General features: G+C 52.5%; 2 protein-coding genes and 1 long non-coding RNA gene across 3 annotated transcripts; 2 read left to right on the top strand and 1 right to left on the bottom strand.

Moving 5' to 3' along the window:
* Positions 1-4,537: 4,537 nt before the first annotated feature.
* Positions 4,538-9,106, top strand: GH1 (growth hormone 1). Its single transcript, XM_008502621.2, has 5 exons — positions 4,538-4,601; positions 5,573-5,736; positions 6,441-6,557; positions 6,890-7,051; positions 8,824-9,106. Exons 1-5 carry the CDS (start codon positions 4,592-4,594, stop codon positions 9,022-9,024), a joined length of 654 nt encoding a protein of 217 aa, XP_008500843.1. The 5' UTR covers positions 4,538-4,591; the 3' UTR covers positions 9,025-9,106.
* On the bottom strand, positions 7,056-10,016 carry LOC115599785. The gene is made up of 3 exons (XR_003988606.1): positions 9,974-10,016; positions 8,974-9,072; positions 7,056-7,239 (listed from the first exon to the last, which is right to left on the bottom strand). It is a non-coding gene; the product is annotated as an uncharacterized LOC115599785 (long non-coding RNA).
* Positions 10,017-10,110: 94 nt separating this feature from the next.
* Positions 10,111-15,862, top strand: RDM1 (RAD52 motif containing 1). Its single transcript, XM_030465861.1, has 7 exons — positions 10,111-10,200; positions 10,809-10,988; positions 12,111-12,233; positions 12,678-12,819; positions 13,300-13,398; positions 13,922-14,010; positions 15,176-15,862. The coding sequence occupies exons 1-7, from the start codon at positions 10,114-10,116 to the stop codon at positions 15,275-15,277; spliced, it is 822 nt and encodes a 273-aa protein (XP_030321721.1). The 5' UTR covers positions 10,111-10,113; the 3' UTR covers positions 15,278-15,862.
* The last annotated feature ends 6,954 nt before the right edge of the window (positions 15,863-22,816 follow it).

Raw genomic sequence — 22,816 nt, forward strand, 5'->3', positions numbered from 1 at the left:
CTGCACTTTGGTCACAACAACCCCATGGGGAGCTCCAGGCTGGGGACAGAGTGGCTGGAGAGCAGCCAGGCAGAAAGGGACCTGGGAGTCTGGATTGACAGGAAGCTGAACATGAGCCAGCAGTGTGCCCAGGTGGCCAAGAAGGCCAATGGCATCCTGGCCTGGATCAGAAACAGCGTCACCAGCAGGTCCAGGGAGGTGATTCTGCCCTTGTACTCAGCCCTGGTGAGGCCACACCTCGAGTCCTGTGTCCAGTTCTGGGCCCCTCAGTTCAAGAAGGATGTAGAGGTCCTGGAACAGGTCCAAAGGAGGGCAACCAGGCTGGTGAAGGGACTCGAGCACAGGCCCTATGAGGAGAGGCTGAGAGAGCTGGGGCTGTTCAGCCTGAAGAAGAGGAGGCTCAGGGGAGACCTCATTGCTCTCTACAACTCCCTGAAAGGAGGTTGGAGCCAGGCAGGGGTTGGTCTCTTTTCCCAGGCAACTCTCAGTAAGACAAGAGGGCAGGGTCTTAAATTGTGCCAGGGGAGGTTTAGGTTGGAGATTAGAAAGAATTTTTTCACGGAAAGGGTGATCAGACATTGGAACGGGCTGCCTGGGGAGGTGGTGGACTCTTCGTCCCTGGAGACATTTAAAAAGCGACTCGATGTGGCACTCAGTGCCATGGTCTAGTGACTGTGGCGGTAGTTGATCAAGGGTTGGACTCGATGATCTCTGAGGTCCCTTCCAACCCAGCCTATTCTATGATTCTATGATTCTATGAAATTGTGAGCAGGCAGGGATTGTCAGCAGGGAACAGGATGGTTCTTGTTTAGTAGTAAAGCACCCTCATGAAAAAGTGGAATTCAACCTAAAGAGCTCCAAAAAAAGCATTTATAAGCTGGTTTTTAATAGTTAAATAAAAGTAGCCCAAACTAATAGCACACACACATGTATAAATGTTACCTACACACGTCTGACTTATACAATTATTAATTAAAGCAGGAAGGACTGACAGTGAGAGAAGTGACCTGGCTGTTCCCAGTGCCCACATCTGCAAAGATTTTAGGACAGAGCTCCCCCTTCTTGCCTTGTTTTCACTTACCAAAGGGAAGAGGAAAAGAAGTTTTCTGGCCCTCCCAGTTCTGTGTTAACATCACTGCCTCAGCCTCACTTCACCAGCTCACAAAAATAAGGAGGATTTGCTGCTTGCACCTGCAGAGGAAGACACTGATGTCAAAAGCAGTTTCAGCTTCAGCTGCTTTTGGGGTCCAGTTTCACTCTGCTGTTTGGTCACCCTTGGCTTTGCCTTCTTTTAAAATGTCAGAAGTAAATAAGTAGTTCTTTGGGGTTAATGGTTTATTTTAAATACTTAGACTCGTTTCTAGGGAGCCTAGAGACAAGGTTTGCTGTAATTCTGCATTGAGATAGAATCACAGAATAATGGAATCACAGAATTGTCAGGGTTGGAAGGGACCTTTAATCTCACCCAGTCCCAACCCCCCTGCCATGGCCAGGGACACCTCCCACCAGATCAGGTTGCTCAGAGCCCTCTCCAGCCTGGACTTAAAAACTTCCAGGGATGGGGAATCTTCCCCCACCTCTCTGGGCAACCTGTGCCAGGGTCTCACCACCCTCAGGGTGAAGAACTTCTTCCCAACTTCCAATCTGAATCTCCCTTCCTCTGGTTTGAATCCATTCCCCATGTCCTGTCCCTACTGACACCCTAAAAAGTCCCTCCCCAGCTTTCCTGCAGCCCCTTCAGACCCTGGAAGGCCACAATGAGGTCTCCTTGGAGCCTTCTCCTCTCCAGCCTGAACAACCCCAACTCTCTCAGTGTCTCCATAGGAGAGATGCTCCATCCCTCTGAGCATCCTCCTGGCCCTTCTCTGGACACACTCCAGCATGGAATGGTTTGGGTTGGAAGGGACCTTAAAGCTCATCCAGTTCCAACCCCCCTGTCAGGAGCAGGGACACCCCCCCACTAGCCCAGGTTGCTCCAAGCCCCATCCAATTCGTAAAGCCCCATCCAAAAGAGGTTTGTATCTAACATACATAAATAAATACATTATTCTTTCAGTAAATACAGGCCAGGCTCTGCATTTTACCCTGATTTCTATCCCTGCCCCCAGCAGCACAGCCAGGCAGATGGACTGGATTAAAATCCTGCACTTCCTTAGCCTCATCTTAAGAAATGGTTCCAGTGACTCTGAGCAGTTCTAGCTCCAGTAAATAAAACCCAACGATTCAACCTGAAAAGGAACATTCACCTTGAGAGCAGGGAGCAAGCAGAGGCAGTCAAGCATCACTGAAAACCTCTCTCAACCACAGCATTGCCCACTGGAGTGCAGAGCCTGGGCTGTGGGCCAGAAGCTGGGTTCCTGCTCAGAATTCAATGGTCACAGCTCAGCCATGGAGCTGGGGAGGTCTCTACCCAACCAGGCCAGGCTGGGGGTCAGGAGGACCACTGGGTACACACACACCTATGAGGAAAGGTGTTTCACTTGTTTGGGTGCTGCTGGTGATGCTCAGGGTAAGGAGGGTGCACAAAGGACCACCCAGAGGAGAACAGAGGGTTCTTCCTTTCTCTTTCAAAAAAAACCAAAAGGAACTTAGAAGTTAAGAGTTTCACACTGCTTTATGAGGTGCTACTTTGGTCCCAAATGCAGACATTTGAAAGCCAGAAAGATGACTTAGGACAAGGGCTTCCAAGGGATGGGATGAGGGGGAAGGGTTTGCAGCTGCAAGAGGGGAGATGGAGAGGAGATCTTGGGCAGGGAGGGAGGGAGGGAGGGAGGGAGAAATTCTTCAGTATGAGGGTGCTGAGCCCCTGGGTGCCCAGGTTGCCCCCAGAAGCTGTGGCTGCCCCATCCCTGGCAGTGTTGAAGGTTGGATGGGGCTTGGAGCCCCCTGGGCTGGTGGGAGGTGTCCCTGCCCATGGCAGGGGTGGCACTGGGGGGGCTTTGAGGTCCCTTCCAACCCAAACCAGTCTGGGATTCAGTGATTCTATGAAAAATGCCAAGCTGGGAGCTGCTTACGCAGGCAGCTGTGCTGTTGGCATCTGCCAGGCACCCCAAGGCACCCACTGCCTCCTCCGTGCTGCTTCTGCCTCATTTCACACCCAGGGCTGATTGAGGACAAACCAACCCTGGGGGACACTGCCCAGCCTGGCTCATCCTGGCTTCTCCATGCTTGGCTGCAACAGTAAAAAAAATGTTGAATTACCAAGAGAGTGAGAGAGGCAGCAGGGCAGCAAGGGCTGGACAGGACTGGGCTGTGAGGTGCTGTACCAGCAGTACCAGTAACAGGCAGCAGAGCCAGCACTGGGGTGGCTGCTGCTCTGCTCCTCTCTGACAAATATTGACATATTGAACATGATCTGGAGTTAAAAAAAACCCAACACAACCTCCCCCAGATGTTGCTGGCTATTGGGTGACGGGATACCTGATAGCTGCAGGACCCACTGTTCCTTTTTCTCCAGGGAGTGACATTTACCCAGTGACACCACCACATCCCAGCAGCAAACACCCCGGGGGTTCTCGGAACAGAGCGCGCTCTCCCTGCATGTTTATGAAGCAGCTCTGGCACCCTCTGCCCCTGCCACCCCAGGGATGATGCTGCCTCTTGGAAATCAAAGACAACCCAGGGCCTGGGGGAGCCAAATCACCACCTCTGAGCAGGAGCAGTCCCTGAACCTCAGACAAAGGCCCCAGGGTGGTTTGGGGCAATCGGTGCCTTATGGGGAGCAAAAGGTCCTTCAGGTCCCTCCTGGAAGTGCCCATCTCAGGTTCTGTCTTGTTTTGCTCCAAGGCAGGGTGGGTTAGGGGTGCTGTGACCTCTCCTCTTCCCCCTCTCCCTTCCACACCAACCCTCTGCTTAACCCACGGATATTTCACACTCACACCTCAGGTGAGAGCAGGGGGATGCTCATCACTTGATCTTCTCACTGCCTTGTCCAGCTGAGCAGAGGAGAAACCTCCTGGAGCTGGCACCCAACAGGCACCTGGGGCTGAGAGCTCTTCACACCTGCAGCAAAGCAGCTCACCCAAATGCTGGGGAGCTTTGGACGTTTTGGTAGAAATCAGAAGAAATTGTTTCACAGAAATAGGGTGAATCCAACAGCTTCCCTCCAGCTCCAGCCCTGCTCAGGACAAACAGGAAAACATCCCACTCACTTTGGGTCTGAAGTCTCCCAAACGGACCCATCAGCCTTGGGGACTGTGGGCCAAGCAAATCAGGTGGATTTTCAACCCCCCTGCAGCGAATCCCACCACGTCAAAGCCCTGATCTGACTTGGGATGGGGCTTCCACTGAGAAGGGAACCTTGATTTGCACCCCAGAGCAGAGCATGGTGAAATCCTTCAGCACCGACCCCATCCCTGAGCAAACAACCACCCAACCTTTCCACCTCTGTATAAATGACTACAATCAGGGACCCCGTTGTGAACACTTGTGCATTTATGCACGGAGAAGACACAGAGATGTTGTTGTGATCATGACCAGATCCATACATTTTAAACAGCCACCCTGCTATATAAGGGGCAGCTCAACCAGCCTAGGTGAAAGGAGGAAACTTTCCCTCTCAAGCAACACCTGAGCAACTCACCGGGCAGAAATGGCTCCAGGTATTATTTTCTTTTTTTTTTTATTTTAAAGGATTGCCAGTGCTGCTGCATGCTCAGGGTGATGGGAGGTGAAGATGGGGTGGTGTTGTGGGGGGCTACACTCAGCACCAGCCAGAAATTAAAATGTGGCAACTTAACAGATCAATGGAAAAGATTTACCCACATTGTGACTTTAATCCATAAACTAACTTAGTCTTTAGCTTAAACTGGGTAAGGAGATGGTGGAGAACATGAGGAACAAGGTCAAGCCAAGGTTATAATAGTAATTACTAGCAAAGATGTTGGCAGGGATGTTAAAACTCATGCTTGAGAGAGGGCTCAAGAGGGTCTCTAATGCAGCTGCCCAAGTCCTGCAGGCTCCAGGACATCCTCCACTTGGCCGGTCTCAGTCTGAGATCAACTTTGTGGTCTCTGCAAGCACAGATGACACTTGTGTGAGTTAGATGTCAAAGTTTGAGAACTTCTACTTTTGACAAAGATTACCAGAGTCTCCAGGTATGTTCCAGAGAGAAAAAGGACCCGGTCATGGCACAGGGAATTCCTCCCAGAGGAGGCAGGCAGTGGGTTTCACATCACGTTGGCATAAACTGTGACTGAAGTGAGGCCCTCATCTGGTACTCACCATCCCCTGCTGGATCAGGGCACCTCAGGAGGCCAAAGCCAATGAAAAAACCTCAGAAAGGTCAGGAAAAGCCCAGGGAGAGGCTCATTCTCATGAAGCAGCAATGAGCCTTCAGCCAGGAAAAAAAACCACTGCTTGTAACATGAGGAGCAGCCCAAGCCTTGGGACCATGTGGAGTGAAAGGGGACAGGGATGAACTGGATTTTGGGAGGGTTAAGCTCAGCCAGAGTTCAAGATGTTGAGGATGGTGAAACCTCAGCCAGCAGAGGCAGAAGAAGCAGGGAATTCACCCCCTGCTCAGGAGGGTCCCCGAGGGGCTGCTCACACCCTTCCTCTCACTCTGCTGCAGGCTCATGGTTCTCACCTCTCCTCATTGCTGTCATCACCCTGGGACTGCAGTGGCCACAGGAAGCTGCCACCTTCCCAGCCATGCCCCTTTCCAACCTCTTTGCCAACGCAGTGCTGAGGGCTCAGCACCTTCACCTCCTGGCTGCAGAGACATACAAAGAGTTTGTAAGTGTCCAGGTCCCTGGGCAGCTCCTCTGCCTTAGCTTCCACCCTGTGTCACTTCCTAGAAACAGGGACTTTTCAACCATTAAGTGTCTCCTCCATCAGCTCTGGGTGAGGAGAAAGGGGGAGAATAGGACAGGAGAGGTGATGTCCCACCAGCCTGGACCCTGGCTCCTCTCCCAGCTCTCTGCCCCCCACCTCTGGTTGGGCACAGTCCCCTCCTCAGGGCCAGTGCTGTCCATGCCCAAACCCACCCCCTGGCAGAACCCACTCCAGGTGTGTTTTGCCTTCACCTTAGCACTTTGCCTTGGTGACAGGAGGACCTTTAGGTCCCAACATACAAACTCCTGTTCCTCCCACCAACCTGTACACAGACACCTCACCTCTCCCATTCATTTCCTGCAAAGCAGAACTGCTCAGGCCCCCCCGGGAAGGTGTCCATGGTCTTCTCCCAGTACACAGGCAATGGGTAGGTTAGAGTTTTGGAAAAAATTCTTTCCCATGAGGGCAGTAAGACACTGGGATAGGTTGCCCAGGGAGGTTGTTGATGCCCCATCCCTGGAAGTGTTGAAGGCCCCAGGCTGGATGAAGCCCTGGGCTGGTGGGAGGGGTCCCTGCCCATGCTGGGGTTGGATCTTGATGATCTCTAAGGTCTCTTCCACCCCAAATGATTCTGTGATTCTATGATCTTTGGGCTGTCTCCACAGGAACGCACCTATATTCCAGAGGACCAAAGACACACCAACAAAAATTCCCAGGCAGCATTTTGTTACTCAGAAACCATCCCTGCTCCCACAGGGAAGGATGATGCCCAGCAGAAATCGGTAAGTGAGCTCAGGCCTGGTTTGAGATTCCAGATGTGCCTCATGCAGGAACAGAATGTTTCCATCTGTGAGCACTTCACTGCATCATTCCTCCTCCCTTTTTTGTACTTTTTACACCCTGCATGAGGAAAGACTCTTCTGGGTTTCACTATCCCCACCCCAAGGACAAGAAAAACTATTTTCTGCCCAGGACTGAGGGTTGGGTGGTGCTCAGCATGCAAACTTGTCTGTATCTCTGGAGCAGTAGCACAGCTCTGGGTCACCTGCAGGACACAGAAGTAGCTCTAACAAAAACGTCACCCAGACAGCTCTGACTCTGTTCTTAATCTCAGGACATGGAACTTCTTCGGTTTTCACTGATTCTCATCCAGTCCTGGCTGACCCCAGTGCAGTACCTAAGCAAGGTGTTCACAAACAACCTGGTTTTTGGCACCTCAGACAGAGTGTATGAAAAGCTAAAGGACCTGGAAGAAGGGATCCAAGCTCTGATGAGGGTAAGTTGGATAATTACAGAATAACAGAGATCTCCTAGGCAGGAGGCACTGAGCTCTCAGGATCTTCCACAGGATCCACAGGCCATGGGTAATCTTCCCATCTTCTACTCTACAGACCACTGGCATCTTCTGGGACTCTGCTGGCCTTAAGTTAATGAGCTCAGGACACCCTGTTGCACGTTTCACCACTGGGGGGTAAAAGAAAAAAAAAATGTTAATAGCAGTGCCAGAACCATTGGATCAGCAGTGCAGAACAAGCAGATCACAACAGTCCAGACCCAAAGTCTTTCCGAATCCAGCACCCAGGAACACTCAGTTAAATACAAACAGCAGCATAACGTTTGCTACATCTCCACACAAAGTACTTTAAAGTGGAGGAGATTCTACAGGTTTGCAACTTGCTTACTAGGACTCACACCACTTTATGAAAACAACATATAGTGTTGTGCTCTGATGTTTTTCTCTTACTTTTTTAGCACCCAGACAGCTGAGAGCTGGAGAGTGATTTTCTTCAAGTATCACTCTCAAATGTTGGTTGGGGTTTTTTTAATATCAAATTGCTTATTGTCTGCCAGGCTCCCTTTTCATAACTTCACTCTTATCCCATCAGCCAGCATCACCATGTAGTTCTGAGACCTGTGTCTGTGAGAAATGAGTCTGGAAAATTATTTACATCTTCTAGAATCTGAAAGGCAGACTCTGGAAGGAAAGAGAGATCCGTGCTGGCACCTCAGCTGCAGTCAGTTGCTCTATGGATCAGTACCATTTCCAGGTTTTGCTTCCCATTTGATATGTCTGGACATTGGGAAGTGCTACACATAAACCCAACCAATTATGGCATTTTATTAATTTATGACACTGTTTACTTAACCCAACCCATCCTGTGTACTGTGCCAGCTGCTGAGCAGAGCAGGGCAGGAGGAATGGCAGCTGATGATGTAGAGGTCCTGGAACAGGTCCAAAGGAGGGCAACCAGGCTGGTGAAGGGACTCGAGCACAGGCCCTATGAGGAGAGGCTGAGAGAGCTGGGGCTGTTCAGCCTGAAGAAGAGGAGGCTCAGGGGAGACCTCATTGCTGTCTACAACTCCCTGAAAGGAGGCTGTAGCGAGGTGGGAACTGGACTCTTTTCACAGACGACCTTCAACAAGACAAGAGGACACAGTCTTAAGTTGTGCCAGGGGAGGTTTAGGTTAGATATTAGAAAGAATTTCTTCACGGAGAGGGTGATCAGGCTATGGAATGGACTGCCCGGTGAGGTGGTAGATTCTCCATCCCTGGAGACATTTAAAAAAAGACTGGATGTGGCACTCAGTGCCATGGTCTAGCAACTGCTCCGGTGGGTCAAGGCTTGGACTAGATGATCTCTGAGGTCCCTTCCAACCCGGCTAATTCTATGATTCTATGATTCTATGATCTCTCCACTCCAGATGCACTTTTCTGGTGTCTGGCTTTGAGCTCTGTTCACTGGGAGAGTGGGAGGAGAGAGACTTTATCTGCCTGGTTCTCTGCCTAGTTGGCTAGAGGAGCTACAGGGAGACCCTGCAACTTTCCCCTTATTTTAAGACCCCAAAAGACACAGTCACCCCTCCCTGCAGCCCCCTCCCCAGCTCCCTTTTGGCCAGCACCATCCCCCTTCCTGCAAACGCCTCAAAAGTACACTTCAAACATGATCAAGAGTGGGTGCAAAACCCCCTCCCCACCTCCTCCAAAAGCAGACAGGATCCCCAGCAGTGGGGGATGCTGCTCCCCAGCACTTCTCCATCCTCTCTCAGGAGCTGGAGGACCGGAGCCCGCGGGGTCCCCTGATCCTCAAACCCACCTACGAGAAATTTGACATCCACCTGCGGAGCGAGGACGCCCTGCTGAAAAACTACAGCTTGCTGTCCTGCTTCAAGAAGGACCTGCACAAGGTGGAGACCTACCTGAAGGTGATGAAATGCCGGCGCTACGGGGAGGGGAACTGCACCGTCTGACGGCCCCACAACCTCCCCAGCCTCGGCCCAGCCAGGGCTGCCCTGCTCCTGCGGGAGAAAAATCGGAGAATAAACCTGCAACCAACCCACCCCCCGGCTCTGGTGGTTTTTGGGGGGGTTGTGGGGACAGTGCCGTGGAGAGGCTGGGGGGCTGTGGGTGGGTTTGGGGAGGGGGGGTTGGGGATGGGAATGAGGGGGGATTTGGGGAGGGGGTGGATTGGGGGGTGGATTTGGGGGGAATTTGGCGCTCGGGGATGGGTTTGGGGAGAGGGGATGCTTTTGGGGGAGATTTGGGACTCGGGGTGGATTTGGGGAAAGGGGGTGGATTTGAAATTGGGGGTGGATTTGGGGGGACTTGAGACTGGGGGTAGGATTTGGGGGGGCTTTGGCGTTGGGGTGGATTTGGGAGTAGAGGTGGATTTGGGGGAAATTTGGAACTGAGGATGGATTTGGGGATAGGGAGTGTATTTGGGGGGATTTGGGGATAGTGGGTGGATTTGGGGGGAATTTGGCACTGGGGATGGATTTGGGGCTGGGCTGGATTTGGAGATAGGGGGTGGATTTGTGGGACATTTGGGACTCGGGATGGATTTGGGAGGATTTAGAGCTGGGGGTAGGATTTGGGGGGACTTTGGCATTGGGATGGATTTGGTGGTGAAGTTGAGGGTGGATTTGGGGATAGGGGGTGGATTTGGGAGTAAATTTGGGGCTGAGGGTGTATTTGGGGCTGGGGGTGGTTTTGGGGTGGATTGTATTTGGCGATAGGGTGTGGATTTGGGGTAATCTGGGGGTAGATTTGGGGGAATCTGGGGGTGGATTTGAGACTGGGGGTGGATGTGGGGCTAGGGGGTGGACTTGGGGGGGATTTGGGGGCAGGGGGTGGATTTGGGGCTGGGGGGTAGAGGTTGATTTGGGGCTGGGGGGCGGGTTTCGGGGGCTTTTCCTTCACACACACAGCCACAGCTCCTCCCCGGGCCAGGCGGGCGGGACGCGGTGAGGCGGAGGCGGAGGCGGCTCGGACGGGGCGGGAAGGGGAGGGAAGGAGGAGGAGGAGGAGGAGGAGGAGGAGGAGGAGGAGGAAGGTCCGGAATGGCGGAGGTGGTGGAGTTCCGGGTACCCACCGGGAGCGCCCAAACTTTGCTGGTCTGGGGGCTGGAGCCTCAGCCGGACCTGGAGGTGAGGCAAGGGGAGACCCCGGAGCGGGACCCGGGACCCCTAGAGCCCCTCTGCCCCTTTGAAACTCAGGTCCCGGTTCCCCCCGTGGCTCATCGTGGCTTCACCTCTATCTTTTTGTTATCTTTTTAAGCATTTTTGGGTTCCCTGAGGCATGCTGGGCACAGGGCAACCTGCGGGGCTGTGGGGCCATCCCGGGGGGATTTCTGCCCCTGTGCCCCAGCCCGATGAGGCTGCAGAGAGAGCAGAAACAATTATAAAAGCCGCAATAAAACCCCGTTAATTTTGCTTTGTTGTAGAGTGGCAGAGAGTAAATGGACAGAAAATCCCCCGTCCTCTCACAGCCACAGGCTGGATGAGAAAGGAGAAGACTCCATCAGGGCCACACATCCAGCCAGCCTGAGATGAATTTTATGCGGGGATACTCATTTTTAGTCTCACTGCTGGGGTTTATTCCAGGGTTTATTGCCATCAAATGGTACTAAAAACTTTCCTCTTTTTCAAGATAACCAGGTCTCTGAGGAGCCTCTCGCTGTCGCTCAGCCCCCGGAGCACCTGTAGGTATTTCCAAAGGCTCTTTTTCTTCTTTTTTTCCTCTTCTTTTTCCTCAGCATTCCCTGTATTCAGCATTTTCCAAGTTTGGGCTGCTGTACTCAGTACGTGCACACAGCAGTGCAGCAGGGGCAGGGCCGGGCTCCTACGCCATCCTCAAGTTTTATTCCTCTGGGGACGCACGCAGAGCCCAACGCGCCTGCAACGGGCAAAGGCTCTTCCAGAAATCTGCCCTGAAGGTGAGAGGGACACCCCGGGATGCAGGGATCAGCACCTGGGCAGAATCACCTGAGATGTTTGGTTCTCTTGGGGGTGTTCCTTATGTAAAGAGTCGACTGCCTTGTGGCTGAGCCAGGCTGCTGTGGTGACAGCCCCCAGGGCTGGCTTCCAGGTAGGGTTTAAGAAGCAGAATCGTGGAATTATTTGGGTTAAAAATTACCTTGAAGATCATCCAGTCCAAGCCTTCCCCCATCCCTGCCAAGGCCACCCCTGCCCCATGTCCCTCATCCCCACATCTCCAGGCTCTGAAACCCCTCCAGGGATGATGGGGACTCCAGCCCTGCCCTGGGCAGCCTGGGCCAGGCCCTGACAACCCTTTCCAGGGAGAAATTGTCCCCAAGCTCCAACCTAAACCTCCCCTGGCACAACTTGAGTTGTGCCAAAAGTTCCTCTTGTCCCATCCCTTGTTCCTTGGGAGCAGAGCCCGACCCCCCCCTGGCTCCAACCTCCTCTCAGGGGGTTGCAGAGAGCCACAAGGTCTCCCCTCAGCCTCCTCTGCTCCAGGATCAACACCCCCAGGGCCCTCAGCTGCTCCTGGGCAGACTTCTGCTCCAGACCCTTCCCCACCTCTCTCTCCCTTCCCTGGACACCTCCAGCCCCTCAGTGTCCCTTTTCTGACCCAAAACTGACCCCAGGATTGGAGGTGCAGCCTCAGCAGTGCCCAGCACAGGGGATGATCCCTGCCCTGCTCCTGCTGGCCACATCAGTGCTGACAGTAGCCAGGATGCTGGTGGCCTTCTTGGCCACCTGGGGACACACTGCTTCGTGGTCAGTCACTGCCAACCAACACCCCCATGTTTTCTCTTCTTCTGAGCACCTTTCCAGCCACTCATCCCCAATCCTGGGGCCTTGCCTGGGGTTGTTGTGACCCAGAACAAGTGCAGTAGAACAGCACAGCCCTCAGGAAAAATTTGCCTGGCTTGTTCCTGGATAAAAAATATTACAGATCATAATATTACCTATTACATAAAACTCCCCAATCTCAAAAACAGTGGTCAGGGTGCAGGTTACCTGTCCGTGTGTCTGGAGTGTGAACCTTCCAAGCTAAACCTGGCTAACCAGGGTTCTTCTTTCCTGGACAGGTCTGTGTTTGCACCAAGCAGAAAGGGTTTCAGCAACAAGGCCTTGCTCTCAACAGCAACAAGTGCCAGGAGTTGGCCAACCACTACCTTGGCTTTAATGGCTGGTCCAGCCGCATCATCACAGTAAGGGCCCCTTTTTATATTCATCCACCATCCTTCTCCTTGTCCTCTTCATTAGAGTGGTTGGTGAAATAAGAATCACCCTCAAATTAGTAAATAATAGCTGCAGGAGCTTCATCTTGGACCACAAGTGGGGTATTTTATAAGGCAGAGGAGAGAAAATTGGCAATGGTGTTGGCACTGTCTGGGCTTCTGTTAATCAAGATGAGGGTGGCTGTGATGAAAGCAGTGCCAGGGCCTGACAGGAGTCTTCATGTTCTGGAAGTGTCTAAGATGATGGAGACTCCCAGAATAGGAGGACTGTGAGGTATTTCTAAAATAGGGTCAGGGTTCCTGCTCTGCCTCCACCATGTCCTTGGGGTCTGTGGTAGGCAGGAACAGAGCAAAGTGGTCACAACATTCCTTTCCTCTTTAGTGAAAATTAATTCCCTGTTGTTTTCCCAACAGCTGCAGGACGTGTCTGGCTTTGATGGTGAGAATGAGGAGCAGTCTGTGAAATACCTGTGTGCTGTGGAGGTGACTCTGCCCACCCACGGGGTGTGCACCAGGGGGGTTGCCCTGGCTGAGGCAGACGTGGAGAACACTGAAGGTGAGTTTGGGAGCTGGCCCAGGCACTGGGGCAATTGTGCTTTTGCACAGTTTGGGGGTCTGACAGAGCATCTGAATCTACCTGAAGGCAAAGATCTGTGCAGAGCCTTGAGAGCTGCTGTGCTGTGCACAGGGGATGCTGAGCATGGCTCTTCCCTCCCTGCTCCGCACCAGGATCACATCCCTGCACTTCTCTCCCTCTCATCTGTAGGGGAGATGCTCCCATCTCATCTGCCTCAGCCCCTTTGGGGTGAGCATGGCTGTGGCACAGCTTGGGTGCCCATGGGGGTCTCCCCTGCCTTCTGCCCCAGGCAGGGGTCCCAGCACAGGGCTGAGGGTGCTGCCAGGATGCTGGGGACTCCCTGAACCAAAGCAGCTTCCTTAGCACATCCATGGGGATGTGTTTGGTGACATTTCTGAGCACCATGCTGCTGGTACAGTGTCACCTTAATGTCAATAACATCCTGCTTGTTGTCTTCAGATCCTCTCCAGTTCATCACAGCCTCCAGGAGAGTTCAGAAGCTTGCTGTTGGGAAGGCTTTGTCTGCTGCCTTTCAGAAGATACTCCTGGTAGTCTTAGGTAAGGCTTGGTAAGGTTTGTATTTGACTCAGGGGTGTTTGGGCTGATGACAGAACTTTCATGACAAGTGCTGTGAATTTTTTTTTTCTCTGAACCTTTCTTTGGGATTCATTGAGGCTTGAGGGGGGGAGTTTAATTTAATTAAACTTGTGTTGTGGTCTGTAGTGATTTAACAGAATGTTAATGATACAACAGTTCCACCTTGTGAGCTCTGTGAGTGAAAGGAAGATCCAACAGGAGGTTGGATGACTTTTTTTTAGGAGAAAACACTGAAACACCCAGTTCCAAGAGTGTAAACATTGGCATTTGAACACGTGTGTGCTGACAGGGATATGGGGAAGTTCTGGTTCCAAGGGGAAGAGGAACTGAACTGCAGCATTTTACACATTCCTGTCCTGGAACATTCCTGCAACCCTTTATGAAGCAGAATTGTCCCACCTGGAGTTTCAGGGCAGGCTTGTTGTCAGCACACATGGCAGTAACAAACCATGTTCTGCCTGTTTATTCTGTCTGCTTGTTTCAGAGAATGGGAAAGTGGCTGTGGAGTACAATTCCACCCAAGAGGAGCTCACAGATTCCTTAGCAGAAGAGGAACTGAAGGGGCTTGTTCAGGTACAACCAGTGGAGATTTCCTTTCCACCCAGGACCTGTATGTTCCATCCAGGGACTGGAGATCCAGCTGTTACCTGATACAGCCTCTGACACCCTCCTTTTATTCAGCATTTTACTTCAGTCCCAGGAATTAATCATGTCTTGGAGTTGTAAAGCACACTAGGGTTTCAAAGCTCCTACTTTTTGGGTATCTCTGTTTAGAAATGTGTATATTTTAGACAGCACAGTGAAGCAGTTTGGGCACAGGGCTGTTCTGGTGCACATTGACAAAACTGACACCTGGCAGTGTCCAGGACTGCACTTCACAGTCACAGTAGGTTAAATCAAATTACTTTTTAATAAGTTCTTAAATCAAAACTCTCCAGCTAGAAATGCACTTCAGGGACTTCTCCTTACCCCAGGGGAAATGAGTGTGAAAAGCTTTGGTGAAAGCCCTGCAGGTGACTGCAGGATCTGTTGTTTGCCTGGCAGAGCATCACTCCCACATGATGCAGCAGCCCCACCATGGCTCACTCCTCCCACAGCTCTCATGGAGGAAATGTCTGACAAACCCTGTGATCCATTATTCCATTTGATGACACTGAGTCACCTCGTGTCCACAGGCAGAGCTGTCTTCCTGGCCTACTGCAGAGCAGCAGTGAAATGGGAATGTTTTGGTGGGTGAAGTGAGTGACCTTCAGTTGAGAAGATGAAGTTTCTGCTGGTTTGTTCTCTCTCTGTGCAGCCCCTTCTCTCTGACCTCTTTTAAACCCACAGAGAGCTGACTGCACATGCAGTGACCATAGGGGAAGTGAGCAGCAAAGTCAAACAGAAAGGCTGCAACTTCTCAAACCTCTGTTTTACCAGAGGAGCCATCCCTCTCCTCCCCTGCCCTCTCACTTCCCTCTCAATGCTGTGTGGGAGCTCTTCCCAGGGCACCTGCCAGCCTGGTAGGAAGAGGAACAGACAGAACTTGGAAGGATTTGGTAGGGAGCTGCTGGCTGTCCTTTTGGTTCCTGGCCTTGTGATCTCAGTCAGCCTTTCCAAACCAGAACCATTCCTGAGTTGGTAAATTCCATGGAAGCTGTCTCTTGTATGGGGTAAAAATATATTGTTCCCAGGTACAGAGGGATGAAGCTAAAATATGTTGCAGAGAAAGAAATTTACTTTTGATTTCTGTTCGTAGGTCAACGAAGTGTCCTTGGAACAGTTTGACTGTGAAGAAGAAGTTTTGTCTGATCTCAGTTTTGATGATGAGCTCCCTGGGCAGGAGATGCCATCTAATTAGTGCAGCTCTGTCTTCACATCATTTCCCGAAGTTCTGCAGTGTCTGATTAGGAAGGAAAGTCTCAATACTGTCAAATGCCATGTGCATCACAGCCAGTGTTTTCTTTTCCTCCAAACTGGTAACAGCCATAGAAAAGGGCAGTAAACCTGGTGTTACTAAAATTAAGCCCCAAAATATATGCTCTTTGTTTGGAGGGGAAGTGTTTTCCTGTCATCCAAACCAGGTCAGCTAAATATGGAAGCCAGCTTAGCTGCACAACTGGTATTTTGGCAGTGTAACAGATTTGCAGGGTGCTTAAAGAAAAATAAAAAGGATTGAACTCAGGTTTGTTCTGATCTGCAGGAGAAAGCTGGAGACAGCAGGGGATGTCTTGCCAGCAGGAGTAGCTGTGGTGCTTACACATGGCTGCAGAGGCACAGAGAAAGAGAATTTCAGTGAATCTTTTCAAGAAATAACCCTGAGTCTTGCAATAATACATTGCACCACAGGAGCCACGTGGGTTGAGCCCCAGTCAGGACATTGCTGTGATGTAAAGCAAAGATTCTTTTTAATAACTGTTTAATTAAACTTAGTAAAATTTTGTAACTCTGTTTGATGATGAATAAATCTCAGAAGAAGCACAAGCAATGGGAAGGGGCAGCAGGCTTCCCAGATCAGGAGGGTGCATGGTGGGAGGGAAATGCTTATTTGGTAACAGATCCCTGCTCTGATTTCTTGGGGAAGAACAAATCTGACTGGAAAATGGGAGAGCTCAGGGAAGAGCTACGGGAATGGCTTGAGATCCCTCTTGCAGAGAGAGGAGCGTGGTCTCCTTAACTTAGCAGAAGAAAAGAGGGAAAAAGGCTGGAGAAGACACCTGATAATGGGTGAGCTTTGAACTGAGAAGGCAAAGATGAAACAAGTTCTGTGGCTGGACACTGAGTTCTGGGGGGTGTTAAAATGGGAGGTAGGAAAAGGTTCTGCTCCCCCTCTGCTCTGCCCTGGGGAGGCCACATCTGGAATATTGTGTCCAGTTGTGGGATCCTCAGTTCCAGGACAGGGAACTGCTGGAGAGAGCTCAGAGCAGAGGCACAGAGCTGCTGAAGGGAGTGGAACATCTCCTGGTGAGGAAAGGCTGAGGGAGCTGAGGGGCTCTGAGCTTGGAGAGGAGAATGAGGGGGGAGCTGAGGAATGGTTATAAATATGTAGAGGTGAGTGGCAGGAGGATGGAGCCAGGCTCTGCTCAGGGATGTCCAGTGACAGGACAAGGGGTGCAAGCTGGAGCAGAGGAGGTTCCCCAGAAACATCAGGAAAAACTTTTGCAGTGTGAGGGTGAGGGAGCCCTGGCCCAGGCTGCCCAGGGGGGTGTGGAGTCTCCTTCTCTGCAGACATTCAAACCCCTCCTGGACACCTCCCTGTGTGCCCTGCTGGAGGTGACCCTGCTCTGACAGGGGATTGCACTCCAGGGGCTCTCGGGATCCCTTCCAACCCTGACATTCTGTGATTTCTGTGACTTCAGAGAACTCCAAGTGATCCGGGATCACATCCACACCCGAGGGAATGCCGAGGGGAGGGAGCAGCGCTGGGATGTGACAATCCCTGTGTGTGGGGACGGGGTTCGTATCCCCGATTCTGCTGCTGGCAGAGCCCCCCGGAGCCCCCCGGAGCCCCCGGTCCTGCGGGCAGTGCCTGTGCCCCCCCCCCATCTCCCCGTTACCCGGCGACCCCCGGCCCAGCGCCCGCCCCAGCCCCTGCCCGCCATGGGCCTCCTCCTGCCGCTGGCCCTGCTGCTGGCAGCCCCCAGCCCGGGGGGCTCCGGGGGGCTCTGTCCCCTCCTCTGCCGCTGCCGGGGGCGGCTCCTGGGCTGCAGCTTCGCGGGTCTGGCCCGGCTGCCCCCCGGGCCCCGGCTGCGAGGCCTCTCCCTGCTGTGAGTACTGCCCGGGGAGGAGGGGCAGGGAGGTGTCTGATCCCAAAGGAGTTCAGGGAATCCCGGGATGTCAGGGCTTGGAAGGGATCTCTGGGGATCATCGAGTCTGGGATTGTGTGATACAGGAGGGTGACAAAGCCGCTCTCCCCCCTGGCCAACCCCTGTGGCACAGCCACACCGCCTGCAGTGGTGGCCTTGGCAGTGCCAAGGAAATGGTTGGATTTGATCCCCTGAAAGGTCTTTTCCAACCAAAAGAATCCCGGGATTCTCTGCCCCTCACCCCATGGCACTCACCAAGCGGAAGGAGCGGAGCACCGAGAGCCCCTGCACGTTTGCCAGGCCCAGCTCCACCAGGCTCAGGGTGACAATGATGCTGTCAAAGATATTCCAACCCTGCTGGAAATACTCGTAGGGATCCAAAGCAATGAGCTTCAGGACCATCTCTGCTGTGAAGATCCCCGTGAAGACCTGTGGGAAACAGCACCCATCAGCATGAAAGCCATTCCTTGGGCTGGGCTGGGAGCACCTCCAATTGTCTGGGGTGCTCCCAAAGGGTTTCACAGAATCCCGGGATGTCAGGGCTTGGAAGGGATCTCTGGGGATCATCGAGTCCAAGCCCCCTGCCAGAGCAGCACCAGAACTGGGACAGAGCTCCCAGAAATGCATCCAGATGGGGCTTGAAAGTCTCTAGAGAAGGAGAACCCAGAAGCTCTCTGGGGAGCTGTTCCCAGGCTCTGGAATGTGTTCCCGAGCCCTGGAAGTTTCACCCCAACTGGATCCAGTCCTGGCTGAGGAGCTGCCCAGGTGCTGCCCAGCGTGGCCGATGGAGCCAGACTGGGAGCACTGGGGCAGGGTTGCTCCTGGAGAGCCCTGGCCAAGGTGGGTGTTGGGAGGTGGCAAACCCCACTGGCACTGGGATGGCAGAGATTCCCAGTGCTGGGAACTGGGCTGCTCCTGGGCTGCCCCTCCCCGAGCCCTGTGGAAGCTGAGCCCTCTTTGGCACATTCCTCTTTCCCTGGGAGCACCAGGCTGCAGACATTGTCACATTCCTGGGGAGCAGGGCAGCAATGGGACAATGTCCCCAGTGCCACTTGGTGACACAGCCCGTGCCAAGGGGACACGGGGACCAATCCTGCCCTGGGTGTGGAGTCAGTTGGGATGTTGGGTCCTTTCCCCCGTGGATCTGCCCACCCCCATCAAGGTTCTGAGCTGGCATCCCTCAGAATGTCCCCAAGGTGTCCCCTCCCTGCCTGCCACCCCATGGATGTTTGGTTTGGAGGAGGCTGAGAGGAGACCTTAACCCTGAGAGGAGGAGGCAGGGAGGTGGTGACAGTGACAGGACCAGAGGACATGGCCTGAAGTTGTCCCAGGGGAGGTTTAGATGGGACCTGAGGAAGAATTTCTGTCCTGAGAGAGCAGTCGGGTGCTGAAGGGGCTGCCCAGGGAGGTGGTGGAGTCACCAGCCCTGGAGGGACTGAAAACCTGTGGAGCTGAGGCCCTTCAGGAGCTGCTCTGGGGGTGACACAGAGATTGATATCTGTGTGTTTGATTTGGGGGATTTGAGAGCTGGAGGTGGTGATCTGAGAGGTCTTCTCCAGCTGTGCCCACTCTGTGATTCTGTGAGTGTCCCCTGCTCTGCTCCTGCCAGCTGATCCCAGCTCTTTTCTCCCCCAGCCTGCCCATCCCGGGAGGAGTTTTGGGCTGGAGGAGGCTGGGTTTGGGTTAGACTTTAGGAAGGAATTCTTTGGGGTGAGGGTGCTGAGCCCCTGGGTGCCCAGGTTGCCCCCAGAAGCTGTGGCTGCCCCATCCCTGGCAGTGTTGAAGGTTGGATGGGGCTTGGAGCCCCCTGGGCTGGTGGGAGGTGTCCCTGCCCATGGCAGGGTGGCACTGGGGGGCTTTAAGGTCCCTTCCAGCCCAACCCAGCCTGGGACTCTGTGATCTTTCTGCCTGCAGGCTCTGCTGCTTTCTGCTTGGGCACAGGCAGGGGATGTCAGGGGTGCCCATGGCTCAGGGGGATCTCATCCTCTGCCCTTCCTCAGCTTCTTGATGCCAGTGACCCCCCCTGGGACACCCCAGAGTAGTCACTGCCAAGAGATACATGGGTCTGGGGGGCTCATGCTGCAGGGCAGGGGGATGAAGCTGGGCTGTGGCAATTTGCAGGTTTTCATCTCCAGAGGTGACAGTGACAATTGTTTCTTTGCAGAGATTTCACTGGGAACTCCATTTCTTCCATCGAAAAAGCAGCATGGAGGGAATACCCCTGGGCAGAGTACTTGTAAGTGTCCTCTAGCAGTCAGAGTATCAGGAGTTCAGGTATTTCCAGTTGTTGTGGCCTGGGTGCTGGCACAGAACCCACACAAATTGTTTTCATTGGAATTCCAAGCTGAGCTGCTCAGCAAGGGGGGGAGTGAATACTCCTGGGGTAGCAAAAGATGCTGTGAGCTGTGTCCTTTCCCTCCTGCAGGACCATTCCTGCCCCTCTTCCATCAGGGATCAGGCTCAGGGCAGCTTCAGCATCCCAGGAGCAAGTGCCTGCTGCTGTGGTTGGTGGTGATGATCCCTGCAGTGACTCAAGGAGGTGTTTTAGTAAAAGCTACTGCAGGAAACATCCTCCTGGAAATCCCATTCCCTCCCAGAGAGCAGCTGATGTGTCAGGAACACTTCCCTTTGTCTCATTCCAGATTCTTCCCAGCCAACAATCTGCGGGAGGTCAGGAGACACTCACTGGAGGGTCTGCTCCTGCTGAAGCACCTGTAGGTACCAGCCCCTGCCCCCCTGGGCTCTGCCCTCCCTCATCCCACCCCCATCCACATCTCCTTTATTCCTTTATTCCTCTTGAGCTCCAAGCTGCAGCCAGAGCAGAGTGGGGGCTCCTGCTGGGGGAATTCCTGGAAGGCCATGGTGAAGTTTTCATTTCCCCAACTCCAGCCACGTCTGCTGCCCCTTCCCACAGATACTGGTTGGGTTGTACCCAAGCCTGAGCTCACAGGGACTTTCCATGCCCTGGGAGTTTGCTTCTGGCTCTGTTTAGCTGAGGAATGACATTTTTGGGGTGAGAGCCACCTAGAACAAGGCAAACCCCATGCAGACCTTGCTTCTGCTAGAGTTTGGGTGGGAAGATCTCCCCTGTGGTGAAGCCAGAGCCCCAAGGTGGTTGATCATCCTTGGGACAGCTTCTCCAGGGCCTATCCCAGGTATAAAAAGCTCTGCTCTGCTCAGTCCCCAGATGTACTCAGGTTGGGAGCTTTCCCTCCCAGTGGGGATAACCTCAAACCTACCACAAGGTTTTTCTAGAAAAAAAAATCAAGGTTTCTCAGGACCATACCTTGCTGAGTGTCCCCCCCTCCGTCTTGGAGGAGTAACAAACTGAGACAGCCAGGTATAAAATTGCAACAGTTTTTTTTCTCCATTGCTGTCTGGAACAGAGCAGAAGAGCATTAGGGTTTTGTTTTCTCCTTGAAGTTCAGTTTTCTCACATATTTTGCGTTTTCCTGTGTGGTGCAGGCAAAGGAAGTGGGAAACAAAGAGAGGCAAAATCTTGTCCCTGTTGTCTGTCCTCTGCTTGGCCACTGTCACCCTCTCTTTTCTTATCTTAAGGGCAGAACTAAATCCCTCCATGGGGGCTCAGAGATTTGGTGCCCAGAGCCCAGACAACATGAGACTCAGAGGAAACTCACTCATCTCTCAACCCAAACCTCATGACAGGGATAAAAAAACTACAATTTGGTGCTCTTTGTGTGAAAAAGCTGACAGCAAGGGAAGCCCTGACTTGGAACTGGGTCATGAGGGTCGTGGTTTGGGTCCTGCTCCTCTGTTATGCTGAGATGAGGATGGGGAGAGGTGTCCCCAGATCTCTGTTGGTTTTATGTGTAGATCATTGCAAATATCTCAGCTCCAACACTTTGTATTTGCAGTGTACACTTGTTGAGTGTCAGCCTCCTCTGCTTGCATTTTTCCCACAAAAAGGGAGGTTCTGTCCTTTCCAGTGCTCGTTTTGGCTTGGAAGGAGCCAAGCCCAGGATGGTTTTGGCCTTTCTGGAGCTCCTCCTGCAGTGAGCCACCCCTGGGGCTGGGGAAGGGTGGAAAGCAAAGCAGTGCCAGGGCTGGGGTCTGCAGACCCCCCCCAGCTCCACTTCCCCAGCTCCTTTGAGCAGATCCATGTGCCCTACATGGTAGAAAAGGATCCAAGAACTGAGGAGCAGAAAGCTCTGCTCTTATGGGATGTGGGCTGCTTGCTAAATGAGCCAGCTTGGGAAGAAACAGAATTCCAGCCACAGTGCCCATCCAGAGGGCTGGAAAGGGAACTTTGCAGAGCCCTGTGGAGATGACACATGGAAAGAACTTCCTTCCACCACCCCTCTGGATCCCTGGGAGGTTCAGACCCAGCAGGGCAAGAGGCCATCTCCCATCCCTCTCCTCTGATTTGAGGTCCCAGTAACCACCTGGGATTCAGCTAATTGCTCAGGCACTCTGGATTTGCCATGGAGAGGAACAGGCACTTCTTATTCACCCCAACCTGTCTGGGCAGGGGATGAATCAGTCCCCAGAAAATATTTCTCCCTCACTCTTCGCTGCTGAGCAAGCCCAGGCAGCTGCTTTGGGCTGAAACAATGAACCTGATGAGTTCTAAAGCTGAGACAAGTGAATCCCACAGCAACTGAACATGGGCAAGGACACAAACTTCAGGTTACCCCTTCACTGTGCCCTTTCCAAACGTCCAGAGTTGGTTTTGCATCTTTAATAATGTCCCTTTAACACAACTTTTTTCACCAAGAGAGGGATTAAAAGGGGTTAAGGAAAAGAACAAACATTTTCAGCACACATGTGGTCTGTGCCCTCAAACTAGAGGTTCTGTTCAGGTTTTTGTGGTCCATGCAAAGGTTTCCTCAGCTGCTAAACCAAGGCTACCTAAAGAATCTTTCCTGTTACCAGAGAGGAAAGTCAGGGTCTCACATCATCTTCGTGGGACCAGAGCAAGGAAAAAAGTCACTGAGATAAAAGTTCCCCCTGGTCAGGAGGGTTATCACAGCTCAAACAGCACCTAGAAACACCACCTGAAACCAGAGCAACATCTCTGCTGCCAGTGTCAAAGCAAGAGAAAGTAAACATGACAGTGCAAACATAATTAACATTTGGTGTTCTGATTTTAACAGGGATTTATCTTGCAATAAAATCCTGTCCATTGAGGAACATGCTTTTGAGCCACTTCCCTTTTTGCAGCTCATGTGAGTTTTAAAGGTTTCTTTCTAGTGTATCTACTGAAGTCTGTTTGCATTTATAACCCTTTCTTGTGCTGGAAAATGTTCCTGTTATTTTTAGAACAATGACTAAATTCCTCCTGTTCAAAACCTGAGTGAGCTGAGGAGGTTGATGGGGATGGGGGGATGACCCACAACAGGATGAGAGGTCCTGGCATGATTGGCCAAACAGAGCCATCATGGAAGCCATTTCTTGATGGCTGCTGTATCCAGGAACAGAAATAGATTCAGCACATGTGCACTTCATTTCCTCTCCTTGATAGGTTAAAAAAAAAAAAAAAAAGAGAGAGAGAAAGAGGCAGTTTCCTCCTTGTTCTTCCTTGGATTTGTGTATTTCCTACAAATCAATCCTGTTTCTCTCTAGCTTCCTGAAGG

The sequence above is a fragment of the Calypte anna genome, chromosome 27 (assembly GCF_003957555.1).
Source record: "Calypte anna isolate BGI_N300 chromosome 27, bCalAnn1_v1.p, whole genome shotgun sequence".
NCBI lineage: Eukaryota > Metazoa > Chordata > Aves > Apodiformes > Trochilidae > Calypte > Calypte anna.